Genomic DNA, 12,132 nt, shown 5'->3' on the forward strand with positions numbered 1-12,132 from the left:
TACAACTGTTTTTAAGAATTAAAGAGCATGTATATGCACTGTTCACAATCAGTTCTGTTATCCGGGCAGCTTCCCTGACACACCCAGCTACTGTGGTTTACTGATAACCTCCAAACATATCGACACAGTTGCACACTTACTGTATGCTTAGAATAAACTATTAACGCAGCCACAGTCTCCCACCGTGAGATCAATACTGCTATTGGTATTTCAGAAATATTTTCCTCAGGTGGTCTAGGTTTGCTTCCTGGGTCCCTCCCTTGGTTCACAACCTCAGCCTGTGACAGAGACATCACTGTCTCACTCTGATAACACGGAGCCGCTTAATGTTTAGCCCAAGATCCACACAAACACACACACACACACACACACACACACATACACACAGGGAAGCAGAGGGATTACAAAGGCCCAGGAACCCATATGCTACCCAGGGATGGAGGCGAGAATACTACATGCGAGGAGAACGCAAGGTAGTAATGACCAAGGTGAGAACTATTACTTTTTGTTTATTGTATTTGATAACTGTTGAGGGCCACACTTTGAGGCATAATAAGGCTTTTGCTGTCATTGCATCCTAATGTCTGCTGAGGTCTGCCAAGTAATGGAGGAGGGTTGAATGCTACACTAATGTGAGACCATTATTTACTCTAATCTGTTTAGAGAAATAATTTGATGACAGGATCGGTCAGTTGATTTTGCATTGGTAAATGGCACTTTGTTGCAGAGCAAAGTGAAAACCTGTTGAAGATTTTCCAAGCCTTTAATTTGCTTAACTGGGCTATTAGCTTGTTAATCCACATTAGAGCACTGGGCTGAGTGTCCTGTGGAGGAGGGACCAAACAGAATGTATACACACTGAAGTAGGCTACTATGATGTAGAGCAGAAAATCTAGAAAAAAAGATGAGCTCTTCCAAAATGGAATAACTTCTTTTTACATCACATGATAGATTACAGGAAACTCATTTTTCTGTATGAGGAGAGTGGTTTAAGATGTGTTGATTAAAGTGAAGAATGTCATGACTGACAGCGTCAGTAGTAAGCAAAGTGTAAGAAACAACACAGTCTTCATCCAAAAGTCAGAACCTTTCTATAATAATGTACATCTCATAACTGCAATTGTTGCAGTAATTATTGATGAACTTCCTGTTTTAGAAATGGAAGGAACGTCCAACAGAAACAAACTACTAACACTCAAAGCACAGGACTGAAAGTTGCTGTCATTCCCAAACTGGTTGACAGGTTTCTTACAATTTTTTCAGTTGCTTAGATACAATTTTTATGTAGATATAACAAACAAGGCAATTCAATATAAAAGGACATTTAAAAAACTTTTAAAACATAGGTTGACTGATTCATAAAATTATAGAATTGTAATACTATAAATCATAAAATCAAGTAAGATTATAAAAGAGTTGCAGCAGTGTGATGCGTAAATAGAAAGAGTTGCAGACTTGTCTCAGGAAAGTCAGAGCTAGTTAAAGGCTAAGGTGAACAGATACATTTTTAGCTTTCTATTAAAAAGATTTAGTGAGCTAGCTTCCCTGATATCTATTGGCAGTGTGTTCCATAGCTTTGGGGTGTAATTAACAAAGGCTGCATCCCGGATCTTCTTCAGCTGTTTCTGGCAACCTCCAGTAAACCAGCAGCAGGTGATCGCAGTGTTCTTTGAGGCAAATAGTTAACAAGAGAGTTAGCAATGTAGATTGGTCCTAACCCATTTAGGGATTTGTATACAAGGAGGACCTTAAAATCAATTGTAAATGCAACAGGAAGTCCGTGCAGAGCAGCTCAACTGGCCTGACGTGCTGTCTCCTCTTGGTTCTGGTAAATAGCCGAGCTGCAGAGTTTTGAATTAGCTGAAGTCTCTCAGTGGTGTTTTTTGGAAGGATTACAGTAGTCGAGTCGATTTGAATGAAATGCATGAATTAATTTCTCGGCATCTTTTTCATTTAGAAATGGTAGTATCTTGACTATGTTTATGAGGTGGGAAAATGGTGTTTTGGTCACCTTGTTAATGTGGGACTTGAAGCTTAGATCTGACTCCAGGATCACACCAACACTTGTAATCTCAGATTTAATCCAAGGAGTTGTATTTCCCAGATTCTTAAGCAGCATTTCTCTTTTTGTATCAGGAGCGACAAGCAGGATTTCATTATTGTCTTCGTTTAACTTTAAGAAATTATTGCTCATCCATTTATTTATTGCCAAAAGACAGGAAGTAATGGAGTTAATAGCTGCAGCATCATTTGGCTCAGCAGACATGTACAGTTGTGAACAGTACGTTACTATAGAAACAACGATTGTATTCACTCATGATGTCACCTAGTGGCAACATGTACAATGAGAATAATAACTGACCAAGGCAGTTCCCTTGTGCAACCCCAAAACAGAGGTCATGTTTCTCAGACACATGATCTCCAAGACAGATGTAAACTCTACTTGAAGTTATTTTGTTTTTGAAAAACAAAGCAAGTTCTTCACACTTCAATGCAGAGAACTCCATACAGGTGAGGGCAGTGTTGATTTGCTGATCAATGGTGGAGAATAATACTCTAGAGTTTCCAGCATTCTCTGTAATAATCTTGGAAAAAGTAATCCTTTCTTGCCAGATGTATTGCTTTGTTATGGGCAGTCATGTTCTATTTCAATGTATCAATTCAAAACACTGCTACCAAGATGTTGAAAAAAAAAATTCAGAAATAATTTGGAACATTGCAGGTTTGTTTTTTGTAAACATGCCACCTCCTTCACATTTTGGATATCTTATAGAAAAATATCCAAATTGGCCAAAAGCACATAGTAATCAGTTTCTTTGTGACAGGGGCTGGTGTTGAAGATGAAGCCCCAGCAGCACCACGTGAGAGCATCTCAAGTCGTCCCCTGTCCACTGCAGCTCGTCTCTATGTGTACGCACTGCACGGCTGCCTCTGTGAGGTGGCCTTCACGGCTGTGTGGGACTGGTGCAGCAGCCAGGACAGGAGGCTGGCAGGTCACAGCAGCCTGTGGGCGCTGCCTATGTACGCCACCGCAATCTACCTCATGGAGATCCTCAGAGACCGGCTGCTGGCTCAGCATTTCCCACTGCCAATGCGTCTGACGGCCTACACCCTGTTTATCTACCTATGGGAGTTCAGCTGGGGGGCGGGGCTGAGGCTGCTGCAGGCCTGTCCCTGGGACTACTCTGGCCATAGGTACAACCTGGGAGGACTGGTGACTCTGGAGTATGCACTGCCGTGGACTGTGGCAGCATTTATAGCTGAGCAGCATGTGATAAGGAACACTCTGAGGATAAGACTGCACAACTGAACTCATTAAATCGGGAATACTGTGCTTCCAAAAGCAACTACTGAACATTGTTTGAGGAACAACACCACACCTTTGGGAGTTTTTGACATGAGTATGTTAAAAAAGCTGGTGCACATGCTGCACCTTACTGAGCTGTGGCATTAAAGCTGGGGTAGGCAGAGATCTGTCCCCTCTGTCCTAAGCCCTTGCCATCAGATGACCATGGGCATATGCACACACTTCATACAGTAACCAAGTTTCCTGATACATTGAATTATCTTTTGTGGGAGAAGAGAAAGAGATTTGGTCAGTAGCTGTAGTGGCTCAAATTCAGCCAATGCAACTCCCCCCTTCCCCACTGGGTGTCACAGCTGGCTGGTAATCAGCAGCAGCAGTGCCAGGTTTAAGCTATATAACGGCAGCAACAGAAAGTTTGCTGATCTGGCAGGGAGTAGGGTTTGCGCTGGCTGGATTTGAGTTGCTGCAGTCGCTGACTTGGGGTCATTTTTCAGAGCTGCTGCCCGCTTTCCTCCCGGCAAGAATGTCTGTAGTGCCGGGGAGTGAGGTGGAGGACAAACTGTGATTCAAGGTTCTAATTAACGTTAGCTATTTAGACCAAAATATGAAGCCACAGCTATGAACCTTTGGCTCCAGTTGGCAGAAGGATAAATTATTAGCAACATTTTCTCTCAATCTTTGAAACACTATACTAATATTGACTTGTGTTTGATGTAGTTTATTTTCAGACTCTCTTAAAGACTCTATTCTTAATGGGTCAGTCTTCCATTTTTGAGGTTGCTTTGCAGTGTAGTCAGTTGTTGCAAATATTGGAATAGCAACTTTCTCTGTAGGATTTTAAGCCATTCAATCAGGCCTTCACCAAAGAGATGTACGCCCTCTTACTAAAATGACCTGTGATTGGCCAAAGTTTCTCTTCATCTGCTAGATTTTCTAAAGCCTTAGTTAAGTAAGTAAGTAAGTAAGTAAGTAAGTAATAAAGGGATTTTTGCCCAATAATGGCAATTTTCAAGTCAGACTGTTGGTTTTTTTTGGTTGTTGTTTTTTTACAGACTGAAATAAGACAAAAAATGAACTGATTGTATAGCAGCTTTAAAGGAATCATGTGGCATTTTGGGAAATAGGTTAATTTCCATTCTTGCTGGGAGTTTGATACGAAGATACACACCACTCTCATATCTGTCTGTAAAATATGAAACTACAGCTATGAGACAGTCAGCTTAGCTTAACACAAAAACTAGATATAAGGCGAAGGTGGGAATCAACTCTAACACTTAGAATTATTAATACAATATTTATTCATAAGCACTTTAATGATCAGGCTACATTTGCAGCTTTTCTGAAACACTGAAATACTATCTGACTCTTTTGGACTGCAGAGTGAATAACATGTTTACATGACAGCTTGTAGTCAGTTTGATGCACTAAGAAATGCAATTTTTATTCACTAGAATTGCTCATGCTGTCCATGATCATAAGAGTAGCAGACACTGATAGGAGATCCATGTGTTTTTTTTGCAGTGGATTTTTCTATCACTATGTTTATTGAATAGTTGCACCCATTACAGGAAGACAGTTTCGTCAGTTCTGGATTTCTTTGGAAAAGCTGCACTTGGCATGCATCACATGGATATATCACATAACAACAGTCATTGCTTGTAAACTTGTTGAAACCTGTGTTTAGATAATTGAAAAGGATTATTACCCTGGAACTGTGACTGTAGTGTGGGTATTTTTTAGGAAGTTGGATTAAAGTATCAGCGATTGTTTTTATGTCTGGTGTTTTTCACTTCCAGAGTAATTGTGTAATTGAGAAGTTAAAGTCAAAAACTTTTAGGGAGAATGTCTTTTACGATAAATGATCATAACTGAAAATTTCATCTCTACACATATTTATTTATTTGATTTCTTTCATACGTTAAAACAGAAATCACAAGATAACATCAATGTCTGAAACTATCACAAAGTGCAGCTACAGTTTCAATTTCAATAGCTTCTAGTGTTTATCAAGACTGAAATAGGTCAGTGGTCACTTTCATCAACACATTATTAGAAGTGTCAAGCTTAAATGAGTGCATGATTTACAATACTTAGTGGGTGCGATAATACACAATCTACTTAACATTACAACACATACATCGAGTTCCCCTGCTCACATATACAGAATACTGTATATTTAATATGTGTGTGTGTGTGTGTGTGTGTGTGTGTGTGTGAGTGAAATGGCAGTTGATGCTCAGGGTCTCTTCCGCTCAGGGTTTTGGACCACAACCAGAGCAACAGTCCCCTCATCTCTCTGCCACTGGTATCTACAGAAGCAGAAGAAGAAGAAAAAATCGAAGAAGAAAAATACGCAGAAGAAGAAGACATTTAATTTTTAGGATAAAAATCAAAATTTTTAAATAGTCATTACCACAAAATCACCCTCTTTAAAACATTGGAATATTCAGGTAGCAAAATTGCAACACTTTCTACCTAATAATTTGTACACTGACGGGAATGCTTTGTCAATAATTGTTAATGTTGACTCACTGGCTCTGTTCAGGAACAAGTAAACTGTCTCCCGCAGAAAGAGTGAACTGTTGCCCGTTCATAGTTAATCTTGAGGATCCCTCCTGAGAGTCAGAGAGAGAAGGAGATGAGAAAAGTAGATGATTCAAAAATATTCTGAGTTTGGTTAATACACAGATGGTGATCAGACACAGATACATTGTACTTAGTTAGAGCAGCATCAAAACAGCACTGAGAGACTGGGTGGGCAGATAAAGCTACAGGAGAAACAGTACATTCAGAGAACATACCAGTTGCCAAATCCACACTTCACTTGGTCGCACTGACATCTTTGTCTGCCCAGGTCCAAACACCATTACCTGTCATGGTCATAAGACGAAGCATCATTGCATCTTTGCAACTCTTCTCGATCACCACCATCATCATCACATCACATCTGCTCCCGTTGTCTCAATGTCAACTGTCAGTGTCAACTTGTGTGTAAATTTACAAATCCATAACTTATGTTCATCCATAATGCAATATTGAACATTGATGATTAGTCAGGGATTTTTTTTTTCCATCTTTCCATATCAGATCGTGGTTTAATGAGAATTACTGCCTCCAGTTGTATGCCTCTACAAAGCAGCTCAGCTTCTGTTCCTAACATATGGGGTTGAATAATGACCAGAAAAGTGTTTTTACAGAACATTATGATGTCATTATGAAGTTTACCTTTGACTTTTTGGATTTAAAATGTCAGACTGGGATGGACAGACAACAGACAACTTTAAAACGTAACGCCTCCAGCCACGGCTGGACACAATTAAACAAGATTAAAAATCTGAGCAAGTAATTAATGCTAGTTCAGTCAGCACAGTCTTTAATACACACATTATTTAATACCAAAGAAAAGGTTGTAACTGCTAAACCTCTATGAAAACACATTTGAAAACATGACCCCTAGTACCTCTGTCTCAAACTGAGCTCCGAAAATGTCGATGGGTTGTATGCCTCCACAAAGCAGCTCAGCTTCTGTTCCTAACATATGGGGTTGAATAATGACCAGAAAAGTGTTTTTACAGAACATTATGATGTCATTATGAAGTTTACCTTTGACTTTTTGGATTTAAAATGTCAGACTGGGATGGACAGACAACAGACAACTTTAAAACGTAACGCCTCCAGCCACGGCTGGACACAATTAAACAAGATTAAAAATCTGAGCAAGTAATTAATGCTAGTTCAGTCAGCACAGTCTTTAATACACACATTATTTAATACCAAAGAAAAGGTTGTAACTGCTAAACCTCAGTGAAAACACATTTGAAAACATGACCCCCAGTACCTCTGTCTCAAACTGAGCTCCGAACATGTCGATGGGTCCTCCATTGGCCAGGGACGGCCTCTGCTTGTCCAGCCAGTCTTTGAAGCAGAAGGGCAACATCACGTTCATGGTGTTCATCTGGAACGGAGGTTCTCTGAAGACTTTATCTGTTCATCCAAAAATAACCATGGCACCAGTTAAAGATCTACAGGGATTAGACTTTAAGTTAGACACAAGACATTTTAACTTACTTGGATCAGGTTTTCCTGTTTTGCACTCCACTGATGCCATGAACCTGCAGGGAAAAAGTCAAACAACAACAACAGACTGCATTTAAACAAATACCCACACCTGATGGAGATCTGTCAGATAAAAAAAGATAGGAAGATGGGAAGATGTCTTACTCTTTGATTATTGGCACCAGTTCAGTTCCGAGATCCTTACAGTAAAACCATTTCTCAAACAGGATGTCAGTGGTGTTGTCCACATAGTACCTGTAGGAACCAATACATGCTTATGGTAATGCTGCTTTGAACTCCTGCATATATGTCTGTTGTGTTACCTTCTCGCTGAATCCTATAGTTTACTTGGGCAGAATGTACTTATGAGATTCAAAACAGTCTATGTATTTCACATCATAGTTTATAATACAGTTTTTTTCCACTGATTTGATACATTTCTGCTGATTCTGTTTACACAGTGATCACAACTTCAATGCAGTCACTTAACTCCCAATGATTTCTGGTTCTTCTTACAGTTTCAGTTTTTCTTTTCACACAACCATCACACAGAGAATGAGGTTTGCTAAAAAGTTACATGTAGACACTGATCAGTGTCTTCTGCTCTGATATGTTCAATCTTGCTCCAAACGAAGAGCGATCTGTTTCTGTTGTGTTGGCTTATTCACTGAATGCACTGTATGCAAAGATATAAGTCATGTGTACACAGACACAGCAGGTTGGTTCCATGTAAGATATGGATGCAAAGAGAGACGGAAAAGCATCTGTGATGTACAGGGGTTAAAGCCTTGTGAATGTAAGGAGGGAAAATCCAAGGAGGGACAGGTCATATTAGACAATGTAAGGTAGGGTTAGGTGATATGACGCTATATACGGTGCAGCGCTACCACAGGACCTATCAGGCTACAGTATGTAGCACATCAGGGCTGAATTCTCACTTCGCAACATAACATGACTTTGGCAGACATGGATGATGAAGTGAAGTTGTGAATGCAGAAACCTGTCACACTTGAAATTATTGTTCTCAGGAGCCTTCAGCTTCCATTCTAAAAAGAGCTGTAGTTTATATAAAAAGAAGAAAATAATCAAACATGATAAATCATCATCATACTCAATGATGAGTCAGGGCAGAACTTTAGTCATACTCATAGGCAGCTATGGTTATCAGCATGTACTGCTGCTACAACAGTAGAGCTGTGTTATACGAGATATGATGTTATTAAGAGAAGGTTTCTTTTTTTTTTATTATACTCTGTTTTGTTTATTTAACTGTCTGTCATTGCCCTGATATCTACATGTGTTGTGCTATTGGCAGCAGTTATTGGTTAATGTATAACTGCAAGTTGGGTTGAAAATAAAGTTGGCTTACCATTTTTTACCAGCTCAAATATCAGGTTGGAACTTTGGATTTGTGTACTGTTTAAAGATAGTTGCTTTTCTTTTCTTGTCTTGAGTGAGGAGCTTTTCCTCACAGAATTTTCTTTTCAGACTTCAGTATGTGATACTGAAGTCTGTACTGAGAGTTTTGAGAACCATTCCATTTTGTAAATGGAAACACAGTATCGCTGTTTGTGTCACATGTTCTCACAACTTCTCTTTTATTTCAAGCTATGCATCAAAACAACTGAGAAAAGCTGTACTTCCTATATTTTCTCCAACAAGTTTAGATTTTCCTGTAACTGTAATTTGTCACATTTTTTTTTTACTTGGTCTGTATCCACTGCTATTATCTGCATGAGAAGAGCTGAAAAGAGAAGGTGATAGAGTAGTTAACCTCAGACAGTCAGTCTCAGTCAGCAGCCGTCTCCTCTCCACCACCAGCCCCACAGTGTTGGCCTGTCTCTGGGGGGAGTGAGGGATCCGAGCTGGCAGCAGGAACATCTACAAATGGTGGCGAAATGAATGAAATGCAGATTTTCAAAGAAAAACAGAGCAAATGAGATAAAGTCCATCACACAAATTTTACCGATAAAGTTGCATTGTAAGTGAGAGTGAATTGTACCGCCTTAAGTTGGACTCCATGTGTAGTAATGATGTGTCAAATAGGCTTACTACGCAGTATACAAAACTATGGTAAAAAAGAAAAACCAGTCAATAAAAACATATTGAAGCTCACCTCTCCCTCCTTGATGTGTACATCCTTGTGTTTCCCATTCTCTATCACCTTCAGACACATGTCCCCTTTCACCTGGTAGAACAGCTGTTTAAAATAAAGAGTGGAAGACAAAAGATATATCCTTACATTAAAGGGAAACAGTACTGATTTTACACATGAAAGTGTTAGACAGTACTACTGCATGAAGAAAAGTTGCATGGAGCCTTTTGTGTCTCCAGAGGGAGCTGTGTGATGTCTGATAAGCTGCCTCAGGTTCTGTCATTTGAGTCAGCATCGGTTGCTGCTGAAGACTACAAATTATTTTTATAAAAGTTAATAACTGTTGCTTAAATTCTGAATGTAAAGCAGTTAACTGAAAAAGCTAAAATACCAAAAGGAATTTAGTCTCATATTATTCTCCTCCCCCGATGATGTGCAAAAGCTATAAATAATTATAGTAAAGTATTTATAAATTTGCATTAAATAATCTATTAACTTTATTCATAATAAATCATCTCTTCTTTCTTACCTCCTCCCCTTCCTCTATGTGATAATCCTTCCTGGTATTAGGACCTCCAACAAACATGACATTCAACTGGGAAAAGTGCCTGGAGAAAGAGTTAAAGACAATTGTGGTCTAACTACACAACCTCAAATAGTCACTGGAATTTTGTTAAGCCCAGTTCAGACCAATGATTCACGATGAGGCAAAACCATTTTAGAGCGTTGCAGAGAAAAGTTGCAGCGGAGTAAACTGGCCAGTCTGGCACAGGTTTTTTATACTATTGTGGCATATTTACTATGAATACAGTCCATCTGATACTTGTTTTGTTTGTTTTTCACCATTTAATCACTACAACAAATCCAACTGTAGCCAGTATCTCACTATCACTATCCTCATTCATATTTTAAGAAGCTACAAATGATATTCAGCCACAAAATAAGCCTGAAAAGCTGGAAATCAGATCAGAAGTACAGAGAGTTGTTGCGTAGAGATGATACACCGTCTCGTCTAGTTGCACTGATGTGAACCAGCAGGTTTTTAGAACGTTGCAGAACGGCACATTGCAAGCAGCTGCATGTTTCAACTCATCTCATTGTGAATCTTTGGTCTAAACTTGGTTTAAGTTGTTAATTGTCTAAGCACCTAAACCTTACATTATTGAGCTTTTCAATCCGAGTTGTTGTAAAGTTGTGAAGTAAATTACTGATTATTCATCACATTATGTAACAAGTTGTTGCAAGGAAGAACCCACTGTGATTACACACCCACCACATATAACAATGTGGCTAAGATACTCACATGAGCTTGTTGCACACCGGTGGCAGGAAAGCATTCTGGTTCTCCTTAATCCAGCGGTCCACATTCACAAGAGGTGTGACACTCATTTTTCAATCTGACTGAGCTTTTTGTTGCAGTATTAGGCCTCTCTGACCAGTCTGCCAGTCTGACTACTTTAAACAATCTGACTGACACTGAAAGTCCAGAATGCAGAAGTGGGTGTAGACGAAGGGGGGAGGAGTTCCCTTTTATTGATAGTTGAAAGGTTGCTTGCGCTCTTCTAATAGGTAACATAATGTTGTCCACATAGGACTCTAAAGACCTACTGGAATCCATTGCAACACTCATGAAGTCAAGCTGGCCACAGCCGCTGTGTATACACTCTGGGTTTCTCCTGGACAGCCAAAAGATTTGACAGAGAGTCGTATGGGTGGTCTTGGGTGTCACGCCCAGAGCAATCCCTGTGAGACAAGAACATAAAAATATCAGAACTGCAATAATGCGCAAAAAGCAGTCCAAAAATCCAAGCCATAGAGCTTATCATGTATAACAAAGAAAACACCAAATTCTCACATTTAAGCATGAAACAAGCATTTTTTGTGCTTAAAAAATTACTGTAAAGATTATTTATCAAAAGAATTGCCAATTAATTAAGTGTTGCAGCTCTTCAACTGAGCAAAGAACACACAGACCAATGAAAACCAAATATCATATTTAAGATGAAACATTGCCCTTACTTATATACATTAAACAACTACATGTTACAGCCATATTAGTTATACTTGTTGTCATGTTTGACAATATGATTTATAACATTTGTGTACTAAAATTGTCCACTGCATTTATTAACATACATATATTATTCCTTACAAAGGCTGTGCTCCACAAAAAAAAAAAGTTAACCGGGATTCCAAAGAGGTGAATTAAGTGCAGTGTAATTTCACAATCCCACATTGTGTCTGCAATATCATGTCAATAGAAGAAATATTTGCAGAGCTTTGACCAATTGATAATCATTTGACTGTTCACACCGAAGCCAGTCAAGATTAATGATGAAACCATTTATCGAAGGACATTTTACACCAAGTGTAATATTTTGAACCATCCACTAGGCAGAGCTGTTTAACCTGCTGAGATGAGATATAAGAGTTCTTTTAAGGACCTGGGGCCTCATTTATAAAAGAGTGCTTAGGATTCATACTAAAAGTTGACGTGCGCCCAAAATCTGAAAATGGCGTGCGCCAAAAAATAATCTGATTTATAAAACCGTGCGCACGCACACTTGCACGCAATGTTCTCTTTATACATCACAGACCTCCTGGAGTTGTGCGCACCCAGATCCGCCTCATATTCTGCCCTCTACACGCCCTAGTTCAACCATAAATGGTCATG

The 12,132-nt window shown here is 39.2% G+C and overlaps 2 protein-coding genes across 3 annotated transcripts; one reads left to right on the top strand and one right to left on the bottom strand.

The window, feature by feature from the left end:
* The first annotated feature begins 371 nt into the window (after nt 1-371).
* LOC126406298 (transmembrane protein 229B-like) lies at nt 372-5,523 on the top strand. Its single transcript, XM_050070484.1, has 2 exons — nt 372-488; nt 2,826-5,523. The coding sequence occupies exons 1-2, from the start codon at nt 437-439 to the stop codon at nt 3,308-3,310; spliced, it is 537 nt and encodes a 178-aa protein (XP_049926441.1). The 5' UTR covers nt 372-436; the 3' UTR covers nt 3,311-5,523.
* haao (3-hydroxyanthranilate 3,4-dioxygenase) lies at nt 5,190-11,201 on the bottom strand. Of its 2 annotated transcripts, none has more exons than XM_050070482.1 (10): nt 10,762-10,961; nt 9,988-10,066; nt 9,480-9,563; nt 9,138-9,244; nt 7,529-7,618; nt 7,376-7,419; nt 7,146-7,291; nt 6,109-6,177; nt 5,840-5,922; nt 5,190-5,616 (listed from the first exon to the last, which is right to left on the bottom strand). In XM_050070482.1, exons 1-10 carry the CDS (start codon nt 10,845-10,847, stop codon nt 5,544-5,546), a joined length of 861 nt encoding a protein of 286 aa, XP_049926439.1. In that variant the 5' UTR covers nt 10,848-10,961; the 3' UTR covers nt 5,190-5,543. The 2 variants fall into 2 exon arrangements, 1 of the variants encoding a protein (XP_049926439.1); XR_007571684.1 differs by lacking the exon at nt 5,190-5,616 and adding an exon at nt 6,768-6,838 and having other exon boundaries at nt 5,853-5,922; nt 10,762-11,201.
* Between the last annotated feature and the right edge of the window lie 931 nt (nt 11,202-12,132).

The sequence above is a fragment of the Epinephelus moara genome, chromosome 19 (assembly GCF_006386435.1).
Source record: "Epinephelus moara isolate mb chromosome 19, YSFRI_EMoa_1.0, whole genome shotgun sequence".
In the NCBI taxonomy this organism is placed as follows: domain Eukaryota; kingdom Metazoa; phylum Chordata; class Actinopteri; order Perciformes; family Serranidae; genus Epinephelus; species Epinephelus moara.

Coding starts and splice junctions, on each gene's coding strand:
- haao (XM_050070482.1), bottom strand. CDS start 10,847: ATGAGTGTCACACCTCTTGTGAATGTGGACCGCTGGATTAAGGAGAAC. Junction 10,067..10,761: donor CCGGTGTGCAACAAGCTCAT/GTGAGTATCTTA, acceptor CTCTTTCTCCAG/GCACTTTTCCCAGTTGAATG. Junction 7,292..7,375: donor AACAGGAAAACCTGATCCAA/GTAAGTTAAAAT, acceptor TTGGATGAACAG/ATAAAGTCTTCAGAGAACCT.
- LOC126406298 (XM_050070484.1), top strand. CDS start 437: ATGGAGGCGAGAATACTACATGCGAGGAGAACGCAAGGTAGTAATGAC. Junction 489..2,825: donor GCAAGGTAGTAATGACCAAG/GTGAGAACTATT, acceptor TCTTTGTGACAG/GGGCTGGTGTTGAAGATGAA.